We start from the raw sequence: 26,907 nt of genomic DNA, 5'->3' as shown, positions 1-26,907 counted from the left end.
ATAAATGATATTTAAATGTTATTAAATATATTGATTCGCAAGGATATGAAATGAATTATTTAAATAATAAATAGCTGTTGCTTGACTGAAAATTAGAAGTTTGATTTTATCCTAATTTTTCTTCTCAATGTATGAAGACACTCAACAGCAACATCAGAAATTATTATCTGATTTATTTAACTGAGTAAAAAAAAATAAACATACCATTTATCACTGCCAGCATCAACTGCTATTGATTCATCAACTGGTACTCTTGGTACTCCTGGTACTCTTGGTAGTCTTGATACTCTTCTTCAAGTTTTTCTTTATTCAACACAATGTTAACATCTTGTTTTTATTTTAAATAAATCTTGACATGAGTGAATTGACAACGCAGCTGTAACAATCAAAATAAAATAATTAGAATAATAATTAAATTTTCCTTGACAATATTTTATTTTATTGAATTGAATAACAATTTCTTACTGTATATACTGCAGCAGGACTTGATGTTGGCTTTTGCTCCAGAAATATTATCAATGATACACACTGATGTCATTCTGTCTGATCTTGGTTTTTCTACAAATGTATTTGATGGCTCCATTATCAGCCAATGTTTAGACTCATTATTATTTTGTCATCGATTATCCATGACCTGTAATTATTGTCAAGATGTTATTAAAATTTTGATAAATTAAATTGTTGCTTGTTGTCACAACACAATTGATTGTTGTCATTAAATGAAGCTTGTTTGTTTAATTAAATCTATTCATCCAATTGTCTAAATGTTTACAAACTAAATATTGTGAATTTGTATGTACCTTTGCTCCAATTTGCTCCATTTTTTTACATGTAAATTGGTCGGCATCTTTTGAAGTTTTCTGGCCCGACCAACATTGACAATACTAGTTTCATTTGTCAAAGTCACCAACTAATTTTCACTCACGTTGTTTCTCACTGATTAATCGACTAATTAACATCAAATTTATAGTTGTTTAGATTATTTATTGACACAATAAAATTGAGTTTTAACAGGGCTCAGCAGGACATAAAAAAAAAACACAAGCTGGCTATGAAAATGGCGGGAGTAAACTGTTGCTGGCCTGTGGCTAGACAGTATCAAGATTGTGTGAGTAAGAATGTTAGTATGCATTGTCCCGCTAGATAACGCTAAATAATTTTTCTTTTTTGTAATTAAAATTATAATTATAGATGTTAATTATGAATAATTATATGTTATAACAACTAATAATTACAAAATAATAATCAAACAATAATTATTGTTATAAATTATAATTTAATTGCAAATAAATTTGATTTAGAAACAAAGAAATAAAATTTAGCGCTATCTTGTAGTAAAAAATATAATTCAAGTTCTATCTCATACATTCTTGTTACTATGTGGCCAAGTTTTGCATCCGCCATTTTCACAGCCGCATCTTCTCCTACGTAAGAACAACCTTGACTCGATCTAATATATTTTATTTACTCCAAAAAATTATAAATTTAATATTAATCTATCAATTAATCATTGTTGAATGTTGTGCATGAAGACTAATTGTTGATTCTATCTATTTTACAATAAAAATCAGATGTTGTCAGTGCTGGCATTCATCACCAAACGAAAAATCCTGATTGCCAATTTTCAAGGAACAAAACGGAGCAAAAGGTTTGTAAAAATTATTATTTTTCACTTTTAACAATTGAATAAATGATAAACAACATAAAACAAACATTTACAAACATGTTTTTGTTGTCCCATACAATTAATTAATCGAAATGTCAATCAAAATATAAATTGGACAAATATCCCCTCCCTTGCTGCTTTTGTTGTAAGCTTTTTTTTTTTTTTCTTGATAATAATTTTCCCGGTTTGTAAAATGTCAATCAAAAAATATTCTAATATTGGCTTATTATTTTTTTTAGATTTATTAATTGAAGCCAAAGCGATGATGCATAACAAAACATCAAATATGTGGATGTACAACAATGATATTATTCTCAACAATGGCCTCTCTTATGCTACTGGAGCTTGTTTTATTGGAGGTAAATAAAATAAATTATTAAATTAAAATTACTTCCAACTCACTAATTGTTAAAACATTATTAAAATAATTAATTTGATATGTTATTTAGATCTGTGCTTGTTTGTGATGATGATCAATATGCTGATGAATCATTAAACACCCAACTGTTACAACCAAGACTGAGGATGTCATCAGCAGGGAACCATTGAGACGAAACATTAGACAAAGTAAGCCAATAACACATTGAGTTGTTTTAATATTATTTTTATTCAAATACAAGTACCAATCGAATCATTAATTATATTTGTTTTCAATGTACATAGATACTGATGATGCTATTGTAATCTTGTCCATGTCAATAAAACACTGATGAACCAAGACATGGCTAATCCAATGATGAGTTTCTAGTGCATCAGTTAGATCAACTGATACAACTGCTGATGATGTCACAATTGATGGTACGTGTGTTTTTTTTTTATTTACAATTGGTTTAAAAAATAATTGAATTAATTTCAAACCATTTATCAATTTTAAATTAATGATTATCCAATCAGAAAGTATTAATTAATAATATTATTTTCTTAAAAAAGACGCTAATTATTTTTAAATTATTATTTTTATACAACAGCTGCAGATATTTCAACAAGTCTTGTTGGCAGTGAGACATTTTTATGCAAATGCATAACTCAAATCAGCTCGTGCTTCATCATGACGATCATCATGCTCCAGAGCTTCACTGAGAGTCTGTTCTTCAATACAAGGTAAGACAAACATAACAGTTTATTTATTTGTTGTTCAATTTTTACTTCGTGCGTCAAAAAAACCCTTTTGTTAATTATCAACTGGCCATGTCAACAACATACTGCCAAATATTTTTAATGCCTATTTTTTTAAATTATTATTACGGGATATTTTATTTTTTATTGTACATTAATTTGTCAGCGAACCGAAACGACAAAATAATTGTCAATATTTGGCGTTATTTATTGCCTCAATTTGAAAAAATATCCAGGTATTTTTCTTTTTCTTATATGTATTCATGAAATATTATTTTTATGTTCTGTTGTTTTTATTTTTTATTTTTTCATTCGTATTTCAATCAGACAATTTATGATACAGTATTTTTTTTTCGTTTTGTTTTCTCTTTGTATATATACTGTATCAAATAAATTGCAAATAAATTTTATCACTATTGATTAATATCATTGCACATACGTGATAACAAAAGAATTAAACATCGAGAATCCAGGTGGAATTAAATTAAAAATAAACTATCGAGTAGGATTTGTGTATGTGTATTCATCTATAAAAGTCATTTACAAAGCAATGTATTTATGTGGTTTAATGGTTTCTAAAAGCCATGCTGAGTAAAATATATTAAGAGCAATATTTAGCCCAGTTTGAATACATAGAGTTCTTTTATAATTCACCCCCGCGTTCAATCGGGTGTTTAGTGACCAGTGTCCATATGTTTATCACCTTCAATGAATACATCTCAAAAATAAGCTAAAGTGTCTAGAAAATAATGTGTCAAACACACATAATTTATCATACATAGAAAAATAAAATAAACAATCTGTTGATGGTAAAGATATTTTATTATTTTTATTTTTACTTTTTATTAAGTCAATAATAGCAGGAGGTCTGATGTGACCACCCGAAGAAAAATTTGCCAACATGGAAGTAGAACTCGTGCGCGATATAGCTATAGTGATAGTATAAAGATTGCAAAGACTAAAATTGTCCCGCCCACGAATCATGGTACCCAGTTGCCAAGGAAACACCAAGGCTTTTCCTGTACTATATATTTTATTCACGTATAAGCAAGAGAGGTCCCATCATACGAACTATTATTATGTTTTCTTCATAAATAACAAAAGCCACTATCTTTATATATATTTATTTTCCAAAATTGGCCAACCTTTTTTTCGCTTTTTGTCTTTGTCTTTTTGACTGACTCGCAATAGTTGAAGAAAATAAAAAAAAACATTTGCAATAAATGTAATAAATTGAAATGACATTTTATTCGTGATTCATTGGATATATATCTTGATCATTCAGTTGATTTTCTTCAACGATATCTATAAAATAAAAATAAATATATAGCTAACAGAGAAACGCAAGCATTACGAGTAATTGGATTGGTCTTCTGCCAAAATACAGACTGCTTGTCGTCAGCGATATCATCGTTTTTCTCATATACACTTGTATTATTATTTAATATTTTTTTTCATTTTATAAATTGATGATAAAAAATAATAACTGTAGATTTATATATTTATTCGTTTTGAGATATTTTCAAGTTGAACAAATAATTTTTTTTTATAATTTTGTTTAGATTTTAGATTTTTATTAATGGGAAAAAAAGAAATTTATTGATTGAGCTATATGTACATTTTAAATATATATGTGTTTGTGAGCTTTTCTGCAGACAATAATTTACGAGACACATTTTAGAATTTACGATTGTATTGGCTCATGTAATTAAGGTCGTACAGCGTATTAGTCAGCAAGTGCCTGACCAACCATAACACATTTTCACCGGGAATTTGTCAACTTTTTTTTTTTTTAAATTAAACAACGTGTTTAAGGCGTAAAAAAATAAAATAAAAATAATCTTTTTATATTGTAAGATGAGTTTATGTTCTTACTTAATTATTTTATTTGCCATTTAAATTTACCAAGTTGTATATACTGACAAGAATATTGTGGTTTTGATATTGTTTAAACATTTACAAGATCCCGTTTTATATGTTTCAAGAAATATTATATAATTTTTCTGGTTTTAGATGGTCACAGCCTTCTTTTTTTTTTTTTTTAATTAGTAGTTTTATGCTTCTAATTAGGGGTGTGCGAATTTTCGAATAGTTTTTTATTTTTTCGTAATGTGTCGGAATCAATAACTTCTTTTTTAAATCTAGCTACTATTGATTGTAGTAATTTTTTTTTAATAGTAGTTTCATGAATTTGTTTAAAAAAATAATCAAAAAAAAAAACAAAATTTTCAAAAAAAATTATAATTTTTGAAATGGTCAAAAGGGGGTAGGGGGTGGATTTTAACTACTTTTAATTTTTTTGTCTATGATGGGGTTGAGCCATCCTCGTAATTTTTTTTTTATTAAATTGTCTAAGATCTAAGCTAGTTTAGAAAAAAAAATTATAATTTTTGAAATGGTTAAAAGGGGGTTGGAGGTGGTATTTAACTATTTTTAATTTTTTTGTCTATGATAGGGTTGAGCCATCCTCGTAATTTTTTCTTTATTAAATTGTCTAAGGTCTAAGCTAGTTTAGAAAAAAAAATTATAATTTTTGAAATGGTTAAGAGGGGGTAGGGGGTGGATTTCAACTATTTTTAATTTTTTTGTCTATGATGGGGTTGAGCCATCCTCGTAATTTTTTTTTTATTAAATTGTCTAAGATCTAAGCTAGTTTAGAAAAAAAAATTATAATTTTTGAAATGGTCAAAAAGAGGTTGGAGGTGGCATTTAACTATTTTTAATTTTTTTGTCTATGATAGTCATAATTTTATCTTTAATTATTAAAGTCTAAGCTAGTTTAGAAAAAATTATAATTTTGAAATGGTCAAAGGTAGGGGTATTTTAACTATTTTAATTTTTGTCTATGATGTAGTTATTATTTTCGTAATTTTTTATTAAATTATTTAAAATATATTGAAATGGTCAAAAAGAGGTTGGAGGTGGCATTTAACTATTTTTAATTTTTTTGTCTATGATAGGGTTGAGCCACCCTCGTAATTTTTTTTCCTAAACTAGCTTAGATCTTAGACAATTTAATAAAAAAAAATTACGAGGATGGCTCAACTCTATCATAGTTAAAAAAAATTAAAAATAATTAAAATCCACCCCCTACCCACTTTTGACCATTTCAAAAATTATAATTTTTTTTTCTCAATTAGCTTAGATCCTAAATAATTTAATGAAAAAAAAATTACGAGGATAGCTCAACTCTATTATAGTTGAAAAAATTTAAAAAAATTAAAAACCAGTAGTCGTCGTAGAGTCGTATAAATCCACTCTCTACCCTCTTTTGACCATTTCAAAAATTCTCATTTTGTTTTTTTTTTTATTATTTTTTTAAACAAATTTATAAAACTACTATTGAAATAAATATTACTACAATCAATAGTAGCTAGTTTTAAAAAAGATATAATTAAGTCCGACACATATAATTAAGAAATAAAAAAAAATTATCTACCACTTTAACTTTTTGACTACTATCAATATTATTTTCGCACTACTATCAATCCAAAGCAACCCGTATATAATAATTAAAATATCTCCGACAAAAAAATATGAGTTTATAATTATTTTGAAAATTTTGTTTTTTTTTTTGATTATTTTTTTTAAGCAAAATATTTCTAAACAAAATTATGCTTATAATATTTAAACACCACGAAAAAATTTTTCACAATTGATGGGAAAATAATTGTACAATGTCCAAAAAAAAATAAAAGATAGATATTACAATTGATAATCTAGCTATCTAAAATTTTATTATGTTCATATCTCGATATTGGTGTATCTGTATATTTTGATAGAAATGAAATAACAGTATATAATAGTATTGAAAGCATATAGGCTCATTTGCAACGGCTCATTTATCTATCAGCATATATGCTATCCAACAAGAGATTAAATGCCCGATTAATTTTACTGCTTTTGCGAGCGTGCAAGCATTAAATTGATTCATTTTAGTGATGCATCATGGATACAGGTCACAAAAATTATTTTTCACCATAATACTATTTGATTGTATTATGTAACTGATAATTCCCACAATAATTTTTCTCTTCAGTCAGTTTATTAATTTTTCTATCTAGTATTTTATTAGTATAATTAATATTTTATTATCAAATAATTTTTAAATTTTAAATTAAATCAGTTTGCCTATTAAATTTATTGATAAATTTTTTTTTCCATGAAAAAACATTAGTAAATTTATCACAAAAGTCAATTGATCATTTGATAATAAAATGTTAGCAATTATATAATTATTAAAGCAAAAAAAAATAGTCAAAATTTATTTGCTATATACAGATAAAAATGTCTGAGAAAAAACAAGCATTAATAATTTTTAAAAGTCCATAAAATATAGATAAATATATTTTAAATTGATATTATATACACTGTTAATATTCGGGGAAAAAAATATCATCAATCTCTATCAAATTATATTTACTTCTCGGGTATATTTTTCGATCAGAATATATAACAAGCCTAGTGTATATATGTATATCTGTATCAAAGTGTTTATCCAGAATAATCTTGTTCTCTCAGCATTGCCATGTTGTATAATACATATGTACATGTATATACAACATGAGAAAATTTACCCATGTAATAGGAAATAGTCATCTCTACTGAAATTCGATGGGGTGAGCCACTAGGGGTTGAACGACAATCAGATAAGTTGTGAATTAACGCATGCGCAAAATAAAAATTTTCATGAAAAATTGGGGTGAGATAATTGGTCTTATACGCTACTGGTGGCTGCTCGTTTTCAATAGATTTATGTTTTTTTTTTTTTGGCTTTTATTGACGTATATCTATATACTCATAGATTCCACCATTTACAACTTAAATAAATTGTCAACACCCACAATCAAAAGTCATCAATCTGACAACAGCTCTATATTCATCCATTGTTATGCTAAATAATATTATTATTCTTCAACATTTATTTAACCACATGTTAAGCTAATAATGAATCATATATGAGCTCCATTTTCTTGGATTTTTTTCATCTTTTATTTAATACTCCTTGGCAAATAATTATTGGCTGAAAATAAATTTAAATATGATGATATAAAAATGACACAAAAATAAAATATATTATTATATTTATTATATTTATTATCAGGTTTATGCAATCACAATAAATAGACTTAAAAATTAATGCTAAAATTAAATTGCAATTATCAGAGACTGATGTATACATGCAAATATTATACCTCTAAAATTCGCACAGCGACCCAACCTTTTTTTTTACACATTTTCTTGGGAAACTATTTACAATAAATAAAAAAAAAAAATTAATTTTAATAAATGAAAATTACGCTTTTTGAGTAATATCATTTTTGTAGGGTTGAAATAATTTTGGGGCTCCAATTTTAGGAGATATTTGTGTTTTTGTTGGAGTGACAGAGACAGTTGTAATAAGTCCATGATGATAGCCAGAATTTTGACTTTCAAATGCGCTTTGAATACTTAGAGGTGTTATTGATGCTGGAGGTGGTGGGGGTGGTGGTGTTGATGGAGATTTCGGTGAGAGTGTTTTGTCACGTGAATAATTTGCAAGATGATGAGCATGATGAAGGTGAATAGAGCCAGCGCAGTCGCAATCACTTGATGCCTCTGAATTGACTGGGCTAAATTCAGGAAGTTGAGTAACTGGTCTATAAGTAGGCGTCGTGGGAGTTGCTTGGCTATTGGGCGTGGATGTGTAGCCATTATTGCTAATGGGTGAAGTGACACCAAGGCCAGGCAAATGAGGTGATGGTAGAGGAATTTGATGAGGTTGAAGTAAATGATGTGGATGATAATTAAGTGGAGATTGATGATGTTGATGATGATGAGATCTGTGAAGACCAGAACCAGGTGGACTGGTAGCAGTAACACTCTGATGACTTGGTGGTAATCCATAAGGTGAATATCTTGTTGCGTAAAAAGCTGCTGCAGCTGCAGCATTTTGATAGCCTGCCGGAACAGTCAAATGCGATGGTGTCATGCCTTGATTATGATGATGATGATAGGGTGATTGTGGCATTGATGCTGATGCTGCAGCAAGTAAACTCATCATTGCTGGATCTGCATAAACAGCGTACGGCCAAACCATTGCCATACGTTGACGCTTGTCCTTCATCCGACGGTTTTGAAACCAAACCTGTAATAAAATTATTTTTAAAACTCATTCATAGTAGGCTCAACGTTTTTTTATGTATATCGATAAAAAAAAAATAGACAGCATCAGTTGAGGATATTAATATAAATATATACACACCTTGATAGTTGACTCGGGTAGCTGAAGTTCAAGAGCTAGCTCACACCTTTTTGGACGACTCACGTAATTTTCACGATTGAATTCCTTTTCAAGTCGGTTCAATTGTTCCCGGGTAAAGGCGGTTCTGTAACGTCTGATGTTTGGGTCCATTGATGACGGAATCGGTGACCGTCTTGGATGTTGCGGCTTATTGCTTTCTTCCGCTTGTGATGAGCCATCTGTAAAAAATTTACAATATAAAATACGACTGACCCAACTAAACTTACACTTTTATTTTCACTTTTTTATTTAAATATATTTATCAAGTTTTATTTTAAATACTCTGACAGTAAAATAATAACAGTTGCCAAGACAATAATTAAAATATTCGCGTGATTAGTCTTGTGATTTTTAAATATATAAAAATTAATATAATATCACTTTGAAAAACAATATTTTTTCTCTTGAAAAATTAGAAATTTCACTTTTATAAATTTTTATATCAACGTTGCTAACCTTTCTCAGGTGTGTGAGGCATTTCTGCTGGGCTATGTGGTGGGCTAACTTGATACTGAGGTGGTACAATATCCACAACTATTGTCTCTTTTTTAAGTTGATCAAAATTGCCATTGGAATATCCGTACATTTTATTATCCAAAAAAAAACAAATTTCTATTATTTCAATTACACTTGGTGTCACTTGTAATTTATTTAATTCACTCAATGTTTATTATATAAATTAAATGATCACAAAGATTAAAAAAAAAAATATCCAAAATACAAGATTGTTTCCAACAAGTGACTTTGATTGAAAGACAGCTAAAACCCGACTGATCAAAATGGGCTATTCAAGCTTTCGTATGCTTTTCAAGCTCACACAGTAAAATTCGATATTTGAGTATATATAAAGTGGGGAAACAGATCCCAAGTCTTGAGCCTCCCATCCGTTCTAAACAATGGACCAAGTTTCACAATTGGGCGATGCTAAAAGAGACCGCGCCCTTACTGCCACCACCATCATCCAGCTTTTACCAAAGTGGGAGAGTAAAAAAAGCTTCACCTCGTATCATAGCTTTTGTCTCCAGAAAAATAATATACATATTTTGAAGAAATTTAATTTGCAATAATACAAATATTTTTTTAATTGAAAATAAAATTATATAAAATAAATATAGAATATTTTTTATGGCTTTTTTTGACAGAATTAAAAAAGCATAATAATAATAAATTTAAAGGGTGCATTTATAAAATTGTGAAAATATTCTCTGGTAATAAACTAAATTTTAAAATCAACTACTTCGCTCATAGCAGCCATTATAAGACCGGGTACCCACGAGACATTGTATCTATATAAAACGAGAAGAATGACGGAACAAAACGAGGGTAAACGAGGTAGGAATGCGAGACGATCCTACAACCACCACTTCTACTACATATATATACATATAATGCATGTTTTACACAATATAAGTATATATATTTTGTTGGGGTGGGCGTTGATGATGTTCACCAAGTTGATAATCTAGTTAGAGTGAGATTTTACTATACGAACAACGAAGCCAACGATATCTTGATTAAATTAGGGTATGATCAGACTAAATTAGATACTTAAAATTTTTATCTATATATAGATATATGAAAATTAAATTTTTGTTATAAATTTATTGCATTATTATATTATAAAATAATAAATAAAATAAATTTTAAAAAAATTGTTTGCATCTGGACAAAAAGTCAGCTTGATGACGATGCTAAAAAAAAAATGATGTAGTGTCATGTTTTGAGTGGGTGCACAACTGATGCCACTTCACTTTTTTAAGATGATATATACTTTAAAAGCTTTAAACTCTTGCCGACAATATTGGAGTGTGTTCACATCATTAGAAACTTATTAAAATACTATTTTCTGAAATAAAAAAAAAAGCTCAGAGTGTTACATATTTTATTTTGAATTTTTTGTCGCTTTATATTTATTTGGGGATGATATAAATATTATGTCAATAATATACAAGGGGTAAAAAATAATCAGATGTGTAATTCAAAGCTATGAGTGTTAAAAAAATCAAAAAAAAAAAAAGAAAGAGAAATTGATATAATATAGTCGACTTATATCATATTAAAATAAATTCAATTGACACCCTTTACGAGGCTCTGCTTTGTAAACATATTGTTGGCATATGTCATTTCTTCTCGCTGGCAAAACAAGTCATAGGGGATTTTTTTATGATCCTAGTCTGGACACGAGCCTATGTTTTTTTTTTTTTTTTCTCTTTTGCTCTTGTGCCAAGGTTAGCTTGAAGTTAAGGGGATGCGACAACGTAACAATAAAACAGGTCGATCTTTTTGTCATTGACAACGTGGTGTGTATCAATCTACCCACTACTGTGTTTCATAAATATATGTCTCGTAAAACCTTTATTTTATTATTATTTTTTTATCATCACTACCAGAATTTAACCCTTCAATTTTATTCTTGAATTTTTTATAATTTATTGCAATTCATTTGCTAACTATAAATTTCTTTGTATTTTGAAAAAAGCAACTTTTCAATTGCCAACGCCCAGATAAATGTAAACGAAAAAGAGGAAGAAGTATAAAATGTATAGGTATACATAAAAGCAAAGGAACACAGGATGTTACAGGCTCAAGAGTATCGACCCAAGTTTCTCCTCATCCTCTGTATACACCAGCTCCCTTTTCTCTCTTATATACACATTTAAAACTCTCTTTTTCAATGTCAAATTGACTCTTATTTTTTTTTTTTACTTGGGCATGATTAAATAGACAATATGTAAATAGAAAATTATAAAATAGTCAAGTAGAGATGAGCAACAATTAATTCAACTTTAAACACATGCTTTTAAACATTTATTATATTTTGATTTACTGTTTATAATTGTATTTAAAGCTTATACTTTACTGCACAAGTGTTTATGCTTTCCTGTCATCAGGGACGCTTCCAATTGTAAACTAATCCCTACCTCCTGTCCACCAGCATTAATATCTTTACAAAACTGTTTACTCATCCAACTATTTGCCTGCTATTTAAAATGACATGTTAGTATACTAACTCATCACTATTAAATTGAAAAACTATTGTCAATCAATTAATTAATAATCTTCTAAACGTCAATTTCTAAATTACAGTATCGACTGGATTACTTTTTTATTCATCAATCATTTTTTTATATATTTTTTTTTGTTGAAATAGATAAAAAATGATTGAACGCCTTATAGATTTAATATCAAGTCGAATATATATTTATACTAGTGGACATCGGGTAAGGATTAGTTGACAATTCACACTGTCCCAGATGACTTTTAAACCAAGGGGAATATAAACACTTGCATACTACTAAACCCTAAAAAAAAAAATGAAAAAAATTGCATTAAAAAAAAAAAGATAATGGATGTTCAAGAGCATATGTTCAAAATTAAATTGATTGTTGCTCATCTCTTCCTTGACTATGTATTATCTATTTTTTTTCTTTTTTTTTGTTTTAGCTGATAATAAATTATTAAGCTATAATCATATGATTTTATGTTTATAAAATAAAGTGAAACATTTAAAAAGATATAATTATAGGTGTATAAATGTATTGAAGCAGGTTAAATGTGTTGGAGAAATATATTTCTATGGCGGACGTGCAGGAATATTACATGGGTCGATACTCTGGAGTTTGCCTCATTTCTGTACTTTCTTCCTTCGCGTTTTCTATCTTCTTTGCTCTACCTTGTTTTTGCTTGGGCGTTGGCAATACCAGCTTCATTTTCTTCAAGATGTGAACGCAGTTTTATTACACTTTTTATATTAAACAAAGCTTTTTTTTTAAACAAAAAAAAGAGCAAGTTTATATATAAAATATTATAGAATATTTGGCCAACAGATGACAGAGTTTAAATATTAAAACTGATTATCAGATAATGTACCAGTAGGACAAGTGTAAAATTGGAGGGTTAAGTTTTAGTCACAATAAAAAAAAAAAAGGGGGATTTTGCAAAACAAATATTTATGATTTATAGTAGTGGGTAGATTGATACACACCGAGTTTCAATGATAAAACGATCGACCTGCGTTATTGTTAGGTCGACCCTTCCAAGCTCAAATCCAAACTCGTGTCGTTTATATATAAGGCTCCATGAATTCCCCATGGTTTTGCTTACTCCCTGAAAAAAAAAAAAAGAAAAATAATAAACATGCCTATACAGCATATTTTTATGTACAAAATTTTATCTCCTTAATTTTTTTTTCTATATCAAATTTGCAAAGACCTTTTGGCTTGTTTTTTTTTTATTTTTCCACTGCCAATTGTTTGTCTATTTAGAATAAAAAAATGCAAATCTTTTTTAAAACCCGTAGAATGATAAAAATTGTGGATCGACTTGAGCGATAATTAGATTTTTTTTTCACCTTGATCACCGGCAAATGTAATTTGTTTTTTAATTTTTTTTTTCCTCTGATACTCTATTAAGACTTTGATTATATATCTCAATATACAGGTAAAAATTTAATACATTTAATGTAGCCAGATGATTTCCTAATTTAATCAAGATACTGTTGGCCTTGCTTCTTCTACTGAAAATCTGAAATCTCATCTAACTCGATTATAAACTTGGTGAATATTATTAACACCCAAGCCAACATATACTATGTAAAATATGCATTTATATTTTGTATATATACAGTCAGTGATGGTGGTTGTATTCTCTCATTTGCTTTTGTCTATCTGCTTTGTTTCGTTTTGTATATTTCTTCTCATTACACAACATCCCCTGGGTACTCGGTTTTATAATGGCGGCCATGAGCGAGGTAGTTGATTTCAGCTTAAATTTATAATCTCAAGATATTTTTGCAACTGTATTTTAAATTCATATATAAATTTTTTGATAATATCTGATAAGAATAAAAAAAATCATGGCTGTCAAATAAGCTATACAAAAAAGCTATATTCATTCGACAAAAAATTTCATATATTTTATAACCATATGGATGCACATAGAGGTAAATCCACACGAGCGAAAAAAAATCGAGTACCGGAAATAGTCTCGCCCAGCAGGAAGATATCCTTATGAAAGTAAATTTTTTAAGTGGCCTCTTAATTTTTACTTTTTTTTTTATTTCATATATTCATCGAGAAGCTAATTTAACATGAAAATCATTTCAGTGGCGCATATCCGCTTATGAATCAAGATGTTTAAACACACATTTTTAATTTTTTTATTGCTAATGAAAAGAAAAAAAGCGTCAACTGATCAGATCAAATACATATATTTATGTAGCACTTGAAAAATAATTTCGGTCGACTCAAAACAGAAGCAATTAAATACATATAAACATATATATTATAGCTCGTTATAGGCATGTGCAAAACACTTTTTGCAATCATTAATAAATAATTTTCTCACGCTCGAATAATTTATATTTATAAATTATTTTAATAAGCAAATATTAAGACATAATAAAATAAGAAAAGTTTGAAAATTTATATATAAGTTTTAATTTAAAATGAAATAGTGTTAATTTAATTTTTTATTTTATTGTTAAACATGTTTTATTTGTTAAATGGGCATCTTGACCTTGAATTATTCATTTAAAATATACAGACAAAAGTAACCTTCGTAAAGTTTTAGCAAAAGTTTTAGCAAAAGCTTTTATACAAGTTATTTGTTCTGCATGAAAATTTTAAATGTCATTGTCGAAAGATTTGACCAAAAAATTCAAGTACACACATAATGATTTTTATGCGCTTTCAATGTGTTGTACCTGGTCACTCTAGTCATGTCATTTTTTTTATTCAACGCATAATGGATCCTCAGGGTCTTTTAGATAAATACATGGTCAAAATAACTGTGAACTTGTAAAATAATTTCACCGGTTACGGTCATTGTATACTAAAAGCATATCTATCGTTTTCTTTTTTTCTTTTTTTTTTTTTTTTTTTTTTTAATGTTCACGTTTATGGTTTTCAACCATTTTTCAACCCTCAAAAGTCTCGCCACTTATCGACTATTTCTTTTCAGTTTTTTTTTTCTTTTTTCTGCTTGTTCTTCCAGGAAAAAAAAATTTATTTTGCAAAATAAAAAAGAACATATAGGTATATATTTAAAAGTAAATAAAATAAAATGAAATATTTGGAATTTTTTGATAAAATTTTTAGCGCCAGTCAATATTACTGTCAATAGATTTTTCAAAAATATTTTATTTATCTGTATGTTTAGTTAATAAATAAACAACGTTATGTATTTATTTGAAAAAAAATTAAAGATTAAATTTATATACAGCTTCACTTATTGTATGTTAACATAACACTCTGGCTCTAATTGACCTGGGATAGGCACATGGTATTTTATATACAACAAACCCTACTTGGAAATTTAGAGTTTCCATATCTCGTGAGACAACAAAAAAATAAACAAAACGTTTATACTGAAGCACTAGTTATATTTTCGCGATTATTTCATTCTTCGAAAAATATATATCAGTAAATCAATTTGTCTTGAGAAAAACCATAACGAGAAAGATCCTAGACCTCCCAACAAGCTCATCATTATCTTACATACATTATACATTTTTTTTTCATTTTTCAAACTCTTTAAAAAACATATATTCTGTTAATAATGAATTTGATAGGTCCCCGGAGAAAAAAATGAAGAGGAAAAAAAATAAATGTCATTGTTTTGAGCCACATGCTGAGGATCATGTGGTTGTGACTTGTGGCGACAAATCACTGGTCAAATTTGCGAAAAAAAAAAATAGAAAAAAAAAGAGTTTTATTCTCATAGCAAGTTGAAAATTCTTGGTAAAAAATTAATAAATTATTTAGTATATAAAGATAAAGACAATTGACAATACAAATAATTGTATTTCATGCCCGTCGCATTGAAATATGTTTTTCAAAAATTCACTTCAAGTCTGCAACCATTTGTAACATCAACAATAAATTTATTTAATCAGCTTTTAGATAAATATTTGCAAGTGTATTATATAATTTAAATAGTTGACTTTATAAAAATTATATCTAAGATAATCAATGGACACTAACTGTGATGCTTCATTATTTTTTTTTTTTCACAAAACAAGATGATTGGCAGTCTCGCCAAGCGCCACACGATTTTTCCTTTCTTCATACATCAAAATTCAAGTGTGACGAAACAAGAAGGATTTGTTATTCACTTGACTCTTCCTGTGATTGACATTGACAATTGTTTTTTTTTTTTTTTTTTTCTTTTCATTTTCTCTCTTGGGAAAAATATACTGTTACTCTCCGTAAAACTTTTATTTCATTTATTTACAATTTAAATAAGTACCAATATTACAATTTGAATTGCCAATATTTTAAAGACATTTAAAACTTTCCCCTTTAATGGTTCTTTTGTATTTTTCGTTTCGCAATATTTAAGAAAATTGACAAGAAGAAAATTTAAAGAAAATATTATACTCGAATTTCACGGATATAAAAGCATGCATTTAAGTGAGTTTGTCAATGTCAAAGAAGTGATTGTGATGGTGTTATTTGTTAACGAATATTTGGTGAAATATTCAAGAGTTTTATTTTACAAACGAGCAGTCTGTCTGCAGACTTGATAGGACCTTGAAAGACAATAGTTTTTAAGCGTTACGTATTATAGACCTTTATGTATTCTTTCTTTTTCTTTTTTTTTTTTTTTATTTTTTCGACCTTCATAGATTGCAATGGAAATTGCGAAAAACCGTATAAAACTAACGGTCTCTCACAACAGGAACAAAAGTGATATATTTTTCATGCGAATGACATAAGAGATATGCATGAAAAAATTTAATTATTTAACTAACAATTAGAAGGTTAAAAAAATTGTTAAATTTTTTTCAAAATTTAAACAATTGACGAGACAATTATTGGCAAATTTATGTGTACCTATTCACCCACAGTGTGGCTTGACAAGTAGATCTGATAAACAGCATGTCCTATAGTCATTAGAATAAATAAAAAAAAAAAATCTACATGTTTCTTATTTGTAAAATACTGTGTGTTTTTTCTATGGCAAAAAATTCAAGGTAAAAAAAACCTTAAAAAAAAAGAAACTCATGAGAATACATGCGGTAAAAATCAGAGCACATTTTTTTAGTAAAACAGTGCAATCATGTTGCTTTCCTTGAAGGCCGCATTAAAAAAAAAAAAATCCGTGGTGGGTCTTTTTTAAAAACATTCAAAATATATAATGGAAAACTAAAAAAATAAAATAAAATTGTAAAGAAATCTTTTTAGGGTGGGTCTTGAACTAAATAGAATTGCTGATTTTAAAAAAATTTTGCTCTAGATTTTTATGGTTTTTTTTTTGTCGGCTGTAATTTTCTAAACCTCCTGTTGTTGAAAAGAATAACATTTACGTCTCTCAGTACTATTGTCTGTAACAGGCGCGAGCAGAACCATAAACACAATTTTTTTATTTTCTCTTTCGTCTACCTACTGTATCAATAAAAAAAAAACGAAAAAAAAAAAAAAAAACAATGATATCATAAATCTTGAAGGTGAAGGAAAATGTCTGCATACAGTTTTCCCATAATTTTGTGGATAAAAATAAGGCATTAATATTAATGGTATACATTTTACATCATCCAACAAGATTATTTTATTTATTAATATGAATTTTCCATTTTGAAAATATCACTATAATAAATACGTAAACGTTTTGTTGAGTATTTTTTTTTTTTTATTTGCTACTATTAAAAAATAAAACAGATCAGCAATAGGGGTAGAAAAAAATAAACCAGAGTGATCACAGTATCAAAAGCAGTGATAAAAAGTCTGGTTATAGTGGTGGTGGTGGTAGTTTGAAAGGCGTGGTCTACTGTTCCAACACCAACTATATACTTGATGCTTAGTTTCTAGCCAATAGAAAATGCTGAACTAAGGGTGCTAGCTCCCCACTATTTTGGTATATATCAAGTCTTTGGTACACCAAAATTTTAAAAGCTTCTAGCTTGTCTAAATGGTCAGAAGACTAATCTTCATCAGTCTGGTCTTTGCTGTCTCACAGTTTAAATCAATCACTGAAAATTTCAATTTATTTGGCAATTTTTTTTTTCTTGTGTTTAATAATTTTTTAAATATAAATTTTACAAATATTATTATATCATTTAATAATATTTAAGTGATTCAAGTGTTATTAAAATATATAAAGTGTTATTATATCGTAAATAAAAATGCACGGATATCAAAATCGTGGTTTTGATCAACAAAAAGAAGAAACTATTGTTGTGGATATTGTACCACCTCAATATCAACTTAGTCCACCACATAGTCCACTGTTACATTCAGAAAGAATGTCAAGAACACCAGAAAAAGGTAATTAAAATATTTTTGATTTTATTTTTATATCAATGTGTCTTCTTTATTTTTTACAATTAAGAAATTTAATTAAATTATTATTAAACAATTTCAAAAATAATATAAAATCAATTTGGTATTTTAACTGCTAAATTAATTAGTTAAAAAAATATTTATTAATTTATTTATTGATAGAAAATTTTGTAAACTTAATCATCATTTAAAAAAAAAGATTCTATTAATTAAAAAAAAAAATTTATTTGTAGTTTAAATCTTGGTATATTATTATAAATTTTTTTTTCGTCAAACTATTCAAATAATTTTAAAATTATAAAACAAGTCTAATAGACAATTATAAAACTATTTAAATTAATTTTATAAAATAGATAAATACGCGGAATTGGTTGTTGTTAATAGAAAAAAAAAAAAAAAAAAGGTATAAAGGGATATAGGTAGATACATGGTCCATATGTGAAACAGTAGTCGACATCCGTTTGTGGGACGACAATGACCAGTTCCATGAAAAACTTCACTGTGGTATACCAGTAACTCACTCCTTCAGTGAGTTCAGAACTCACATGAATTTACTAAGCATTATTATAATTATATTTTCTAAAATTATATATAAATAAATAAGTACCTTTATTATTTACAATTTATTTATAATTATTTATTATTATTACAGGTGATTTATCACAATCGGAAGATGGTAATAAAACAGATCATTCAAGACGATCACCAATTCCATCATCAATGGATCCAAACATTAGACGCTACAGAACTGCTTTTAGTCGGGAACAATTGAATAGACTTGAAAAGGAATTTGTTCGTGAAAATTATGTTAGTCGTCCAAAAAGATGTGAACTGGCTCTTCAACTTCAGCTACCTGAATCAACCATCAAGGTATGTTTACCATTATATTATTTATACATTTTTATATTCAATAATAAATTCAACAGTGTGTGTGGGATTTAACTTGACTAATGGCCATTATTTTTTTGTTTGATCGCCAATTATAATTAATTATACATGTAAAAAAATAAAATAAATTTATCTGATGATGATCTTGAGTGTCGGCATGTTGCTCAACTCTCAGATCATTCGTATGATGCCGCTTTGTCGCAATCACAAAAAGTAAACATAACAAAAGGTGTTAAATACATCAATTAGCATTTAAAAAAAAAAAAAAAATAGTCATGAAAGTAAAATAAAATAATGAATAAATAATATATAGAATACTAAAAAATGATTTTATTTATGTATTACAGGTTTGGTTTCAAAATCGTCGTATGAAAGACAAACGTCAACGTATGGCAATGGTTTGGCCGTATGCTGTTTATGCAGATCCAGCAATGATGAGTCTTCTTGCTGCAGCATCAGCATCAATGCCACAACCACCCTATCATCATCATCATAACCAGGGAATGACACCTTCACATTTAAATGTACCATCAGGCTATCAAAATGCTGCATCAGCTGCAGCTTATTATGCAACAAGATATTCTCCATATGGATTACCACCAAGTCATCAAAATGTCAACAACTCACCTGGCTCTGGGCTTCACAGATCTCATCATCATCAACAACAGCAACACCACCAACAACAACAACATCATCATCATCAGTCACCAGTTAATTATCATCCACATCATTTACTTCAATTACATCATCCATTACCACCACTACATTTGTCTGGTTTGGTAAATAATAATGGCTACACATCCACGCCCACAAACCAAGTAACTCCCACAACACCACCATCATACAGACCAGTTACTCATCTTCCTGAATTTAGTCCTGTCAATTCAGAGGCATCAAGTGATTGCGACTGCGCTGGCTCAATTCATCTTCATCATGCACATCATTTGACAAATTATTCAAATGACAAAACATTTTCACCACCATCCTCATCAACACCAACACTACCATCACTTAAAATACCAAATTCACTTAATCTTGAATCAATTCAAAATGCATTTGAAAATAATAAACATTCTGGATATCATCATCATGGACCTATTACAAATATCAATTCACCAACAACACCAACATCAACTAAAATAAATATTCCAAAATTATTTCAACCCTATAAAAATGACATTACACAAAAAGCATAATTTTAATTTTTTTTTTTTATTCAAATAATAGATGAAAAAAATAATAGTACATTAAATTATCTGTATAAAATTGTAAAAAAAAATTTAAAATTTTAAGTAGTACATTTCCAAAAATAATTTTAATTTTATGTATATAAAAAAAAATTTTAGCTTGATAATTTTTCATTAAATAAATAATCGCTGTGCGAATTTAAACATACTGTCAACGAAATTATAATTTTTGCAATGATTATGGATAATTGCATTATTTGATTTTTAATTATTCATTGTGATTAATTGTGCCAATTGAATCACGTATATGTTATAAATATAAATAAACATGATATAAAATAAGATGATTTGTTTTTTATAAATTTATTTGGTTGTTCCTTTTTTTTACAATAACAATTTTAGTATTTTTTTCTTTGAAAATTTTATTTATTTATTGGAAAATTCAACTGATTTATTTGTCACATTGTTTTTCTTTTTTTTAATAATAATTAATGATTAATAGGTACAAATAATTTGTCAAATTAACGACAATTAATAATAGATACTTGTTCAATTTTTATATAATTATTTAATATTGTTTAAAACAATTTAAAAAAAAAAAGAAAATGGTTTGAAAATGATCTTCTCAGTTGTCTCGATCATAACAATTGTCCTCGCTATTTTCAAATTGTTTCCATTGATAAATAATTGATTGACTTTCGTAATTTTTTTCTAAATGTTAAATAAATATTGTAGAAAATATTTAAACATTTAAACTACCGACAGATCTTAAAAGTGCGACGTGTAATTTTATTTAAAAGCGTGAAAAAAATGAGCACTCTATTCGTCTGTTTTTTTTTTTTTTCAACATTTATTTTTTTTATTTTTCGCTAACCATGGAAAATTTACCGAGTCCGTAAATAATTTGTAACATGAAAATTTTTAAACGACTGTTTAGCTAAGTGTATAAAGGTATGATGGATTTTTTTTTTTTTTATTTTTTTGCAGTCAAGACCATTGAGACTATGGTCAAACTGCTTATTCCAAAAGAATCATAGAAAAAAAAAAAAAAAAATCTATAAAATCATAAAATTTGGAATGTTTGTCGAAAAACCTTTCGACCCCTGAAAAGCTTTGAATAGAAAAAAAATAAAAAAAATTTTCTTGATGAGCCGACGGTTTAGTTGCTCATAATAGGTGCCGCTTATGTACTGCCATAAATGTCTAAATTACCGCTTTTTCACGGATGAGTAAAAAAAATTATAGAAATATTTTTTTATTTTATTTATTTCTTTTGTATATCCGTAGATTATTTGCTAAGGTCAAAAAAAAAAAAAAAAAAACCTTGAAAATATTTTGAAATCCTATAAGTATTCAATTAGATAAGTTAAAAAAGAAAAAAAAAATTTTTTTTCAAGCTGTCTAAAAGCTTTGCAATTTAATTATCTTTTCAAATTAATAAAATTTTTTTAACTTTATAAATATGTTTAAAATTCAAGACAAATAGATAATTCGAAATAATTTTATTGCCAATAATAAAGTTAACAATAATTTTTAGTACAAAGGTAAATAGCACCTGAAAAATGAAAAAAAAAAAAAAAGGCAATTTATATTTTATTTTTATTTTCCGTTCAAGTGATTGACACTCGATAAAGAAATAAATTTTTCAAAAGGCCTCATTGAGATATTCATTTAAAAAAGCATTAATTAATTTTTATTTTTTTTTTTAAATAAATGTGTTGAATATTTTAATTAACTAAGAGCTAAAAAATATTATTTATTATTAAATGTTCACATGATTATTTAAATTATATAATTGATAAAATTTAATTTTTATAATAATTTTAAATTATTTATTAACGTATTTGTTTATTTATTTTGTTGCAGGTAAGACTGGGTGGCATTTAACACTGGGTATTTAGAACGTAAGTAGTATAATCAATAATTTACGCGTTTACAATTATTTACATGCGTGAAAAACTAAGCGAAAGAAAAGAAGTACCCTCAATATAACATGGTTTTTTTTTTTTTTTTAAATACAAACACCTAGCCTTCATCCAATACTTGTAGGCGGGTCGAGGGGAAAAAACGCGTGACGAAGAAAGAAAAATAAAAAAGACAAAATATTTTTGGTTAAAATTGGGGAAAAGTCTGTGGATAATTGAAAAGTCAAAACTCCAAGGTGGTCAAAGATTGAAATTGCGCAAAGTATAAGAAAAAGAAATAGAAAGAAGACGAAAGAAAAAAAAAAAAAAAAAAAAATACGTATCGGCATTTTAAAGCTTAAGTGAAAGCGTGAAAACCACCTACAGTGAGTTTTTCATTGTTTAATATGGTTTTACAATATTTCACATACGCAATTGATTTAAAACCACACACGTCTGTTTTTATTTCATTATTGAAAAACCTTTTAGCTTGTCTATTTAACCATGCACAAATTTATTTAACAAAAGTCTTGTATAACATTTTAAAATTCACATAACATTGACATCAAAGACGCGTAGATAATTTAGAATTTTCATTGCTTTGTTAATATTTTCATTTTTTAATATCGTTATATATTTTATTATTTACTTTTTTACTTATATATAAAATTACGCATTTTATGTTCAACCCTATACAGTAAAAAAAAATAAAAAAATAAAAAAAAATACCTTGTCGGTTTTTAAGATGATGGCCATAAAGACCATAAATCATTTTCGTGATGAAAAGGCAAGGAAATAATTTACCCTCCATGTCTCTTCCGCAATACAAGATTTTTTTTTTCTTTTTTTTTACAACACGGATATTATTTGAAGATACTCAAAGCCAAGGTTGCCCAAAAACCATAACCTTTTTTTGACCACCCTTTAGTCCTGGAGGCCATAACTATATTATCTTCAACAATTTTTTTTTACCTTTTTTTTTTTTACTAAAAAAAAAAACCTTGAACACCCCTTTTTGCAAACAAGGAAATCTTAAAGCCTTTTTTTTTTTTAACAAGAGAAATTTCTATTTACAGTTACCGCCGACGTACATACATACCCTTTTTCTTATTCTTCGAAATTTTCAAAAAAAAAACCTTGTTAAAATTAACCAAGGTAAAAAAAAAAAAAAGAGAAAATATAGAAAACACAATTTCCTGCTTTTTATGCCGAATCGAATCGAATCATTATTCGATTACCGAATCTTATTGATGTTCAGTCAATACAACTTTGTATTCGAACTATTCATAGTTCTAGGCTATTCTAATAGTCTAATAATAATATCTTAATAGTAATTCAAATTATTAATTATATTAACCTATTTAAGTTTACTTATATCAAATACAAAAACCTATGAACACCACTTTATGCGAAAAACAATTGCTCAACATTGAGCAGCATTTCTAGATAGATAAATTCTTAAATTATCTAATATTATTTTTTGATTATTCATAGAGATTAATAATATATATACAGAATTTATCCATTTATCCGTACATACATAACCTTTTCTCTGCATTCTTACATTACAATTTTCATTAAATAATATTTCAATACCTTGTTAAAAATTAATACCAAGTGTAAATAATAAAGAATATGAATATAAAAAATTCAAACTATAATAAAACCTTACGTAAGAATATTCAAGCTATTGAATTATCTAGCTCGAATAGTTCTAATTATGCCGACTTTCGAATATGATGAATTCGTATTCGATCGTGATAAATTATGAAATGAATAGAACTTTGTATATGTCTGCCCGTTTGTCGAGGGATAAATTATGTGGGAACTTTGATAGTTGCGGATAAAATAGAAGATTAAATAATGGAGAAAAATGATTGTTGTGACCTGTGTGTATATAAACACAAACCAGAATGATTCAATTTAATGCCAACACGCGCACAAAAGCAATAAAATTAATCGAACATTTTATCTCTTATTGGTGAACATTTTTTTCCTCATAAAATAATTGACCGTTTCAAATAAATCCAAAATACAGACCATTATAAATAAATATCTTGCAAAAGGGCTCATGACATTTATTCATGTTTTCGTTTGGAAATTACGCGTGCTTTGACATTAATAAAAATAATATCACGTCGATAAGATTTTCATAATTATTTTTCAAACATCAATCAAAATACAATATACCACAAATCAATAAAATTATCATCAAGAAAAAAATACAAATTAAAAAAAACTTTTCCATTTATCATTAGACAAAAATTGATGTTTTTTTTTTTTTCAAGATAATTATACAAATGTTGCCTTTTACTCGAAGTATACTCTATACAACAAAAGTTTTTCTCAAAAGGTTTAAGAAAAAATACAACTTACCACTTTTTTTCTATACTAAAAAAAAAAAATCCAACAAAACAAAAAAAGACACAAGCCATAACAAAAATGATTTTTCAAATATTTAAAGCGTATCAAGTAAATAATTTGAGTTGGTGATGTGTGGTGGACGCTTTGGGTGGGTTTTTGCCTCCTTGTAAATCATTCAATGGTTTTATTTTGGTTTATTATCGACCATGCTATGGCTAAATGGCCCCGGGGTGTCCATACCCATACAATTCGCGTCACAAATTTTCTTGTTGAAAGAAGGATGAAGGCCCCTTGTGGTGCAGTGGTTATACTCGTAATACACATGCGCACTGTTATTTTTTTTTTTTTTTTAAAAAACCAATAAAAACTTTTTATAACAAATATAAATAAGATGAATAACAACAAATAAAATAGACACAGTGTATAATGTAAAATATACAAAACAAATTTTCTACAAATGGTTTCATATGAATATAATTCGAACCACGTGCATATGTGATGTATATTTTTTTTTTCATCATTTAAAAAATGCAATATTGTTGTCGATAACTTGATTAATACAGATAGCTGGTAAAATAAAGTAAGTGATAAAATTAAATAGGAACATAAACCTGTCAAACAGCGTGTTTGTTACTATATAAAAAAATTTTTTTTTTCTATTTTATTTGTCGTTTTAAATATATACACACAAGGTATTTAATAAAAAAAAATAAAAAATATATATTAAAACGAGAAAGAAGGTAATGTGCATGGGTATGGGTTTAGTTAGTTGAGTGTTATTATATGGTCAGACATCTGACGATACGATGCCACCTTAATCACATGAGCCTGATTCATTTGAGGCAATATTGTACATCGTAAATTTTCAAATGTGTAGCTAAAAATTATTGCTTGTAAAAAGAAATATAAAGCTCATCTTGTATAGGTGGATAATTAATATAGGTTTCACCTTGATTGATTTAGTTGCGGTATTTTTTTTTTTTTTTTTTTTTACGCAAGCTTTGTAAAGCTTTTAAAATTATTTTCATTATGCAACGTTGTGTTGTTTTATTTTTATTATTTTTATTACGTGATTGGAATTTAGATAGACATGTTTAATTGATTTTCCTTTATTTTTTACATTAAAAATACGGTTTATGGCATGTCGCGAATAGTTGGAAGCTGTTTCTATTTGTTATACAAATTTTAAAAAATATCTATTAAAAATATCTTTAGATTTTCTTGGGAGAATTTAATAAAAAACAAACAAGTTTTTCTAATTAGAGTAATAATTTTCCCATATTTTTTCCTCATTATGATCTGTCAAATTTGAAAAATCAATTCAACTGTCGCATATATATATATTTTTCAATGATTTTTTTAATTTCTAATTTTAAGGTTTTCGAGTATTTATTTATTGATCAAGTTTCACGAACTAATTCTTTTCCTGATGGGTGGTAAACATATACATCAATATATACTCAACTAACTTTTTCAAAAACTTTCCTTTTCGTCCCCTTTTCCCAACATGACTCTTTTTCTTTTTATCAATTCTGACGAACAAACACCCATTATATTGTATGCTCACACGCACCATGCCGACTCCTAATAGTCAGTTTATTATTTTATGAGGCTACCTTATGCTCTGTCTTTGTGTCAAACACGGACACCCTTACCAAACTATTGTTCAACATGTCTTTTTTATTTTTTTTTCTCTTTTTTTTCTTTTCATCTTGAAACCATGCATGTATTTTTTTTTTCGTCGTCGTTTTTTTTTTTAAATTTCGTAATGCCTATATAAATGCTCAAAGTAACTTTGCGATTCCAAGTGTAGTAAATCATTATGGTCGTGGTTTGAAAGCACAGTAGCCTGCCGACGGTTCAAAACCAAGAATAACTCGGTTTTTCTCTAGGACAAACTCTGCTGGCACATTTTTTATTTTTTTCTAGACCTCAAGCTTTTTTTTTTTCCTTTTTTTTTTTATTTGCATTTTCTTCTCCTGGTATTACTTCAGTTATATATAGTTCGTTATGGGTGATCTCTTGTGACCATTATGGTAGACAGAAGCGCCGACCTTGGAATGCCAAGAATATTCAAAACCAGTGGGTATACCTACCTATAATGAGACTTGAGTTTAAAAATATTCTATTGTCAAAAAAAAAAAACATATGTGACATGAATATATATTTTTTTATTCTCTTCATTTATCGTAACATTTCATTTTTTTTAAACTTCAAA

The 26,907-nt window shown here is 27.4% G+C and overlaps 3 protein-coding genes across 3 annotated transcripts in view; 1 reads left to right on the top strand and 2 right to left on the bottom strand.

The window, feature by feature from the left end:
* LOC122847422 (regulating synaptic membrane exocytosis protein 2) overlaps positions 1-310 on the bottom strand; it is a 55,749-nt gene extending 55,439 nt beyond the window's left edge. Inside the window, exon 1 of the mRNA XM_044145090.1 lies at positions 205-310. The gene's annotated coding sequence lies outside the window, so the exon portion shown is untranslated. The remainder of the gene's footprint in view (positions 1-204) is intronic.
* Positions 311-8,028: 7,718 nt separating this feature from the next.
* Positions 8,029-9,814, bottom strand: LOC122847413 (segmentation protein even-skipped). The gene is made up of 3 exons (XM_044145071.1): positions 9,522-9,814; positions 9,027-9,244; positions 8,029-8,909 (listed from the first exon to the last, which is right to left on the bottom strand). The coding sequence occupies exons 1-3, from the start codon at positions 9,649-9,651 to the stop codon at positions 8,079-8,081; spliced, it is 1,179 nt and encodes a 392-aa protein (XP_044001006.1). The 5' UTR covers positions 9,652-9,814; the 3' UTR covers positions 8,029-8,078.
* An 8,375-nt stretch (positions 9,815-18,189) lies between these two features.
* Positions 18,190-20,430, top strand: LOC122847905 (segmentation protein even-skipped-like). Its single transcript, XM_044145762.1, has 3 exons — positions 18,190-18,331; positions 18,999-19,216; positions 19,582-20,430. The coding sequence occupies exons 1-3, from the start codon at positions 18,190-18,192 to the stop codon at positions 20,428-20,430; spliced, it is 1,209 nt and encodes a 402-aa protein (XP_044001697.1).
* Positions 20,431-26,907: the final 6,477 nt, after the last annotated feature.

Source organism: Aphidius gifuensis, linkage group LG1, assembly GCF_014905175.1.
Source record: "Aphidius gifuensis isolate YNYX2018 linkage group LG1, ASM1490517v1, whole genome shotgun sequence".
Lineage (NCBI taxonomy): Eukaryota > Metazoa > Arthropoda > Insecta > Hymenoptera > Braconidae > Aphidius > Aphidius gifuensis.
This window is presented reverse-complemented; position numbering and strand designations above follow the sequence as displayed.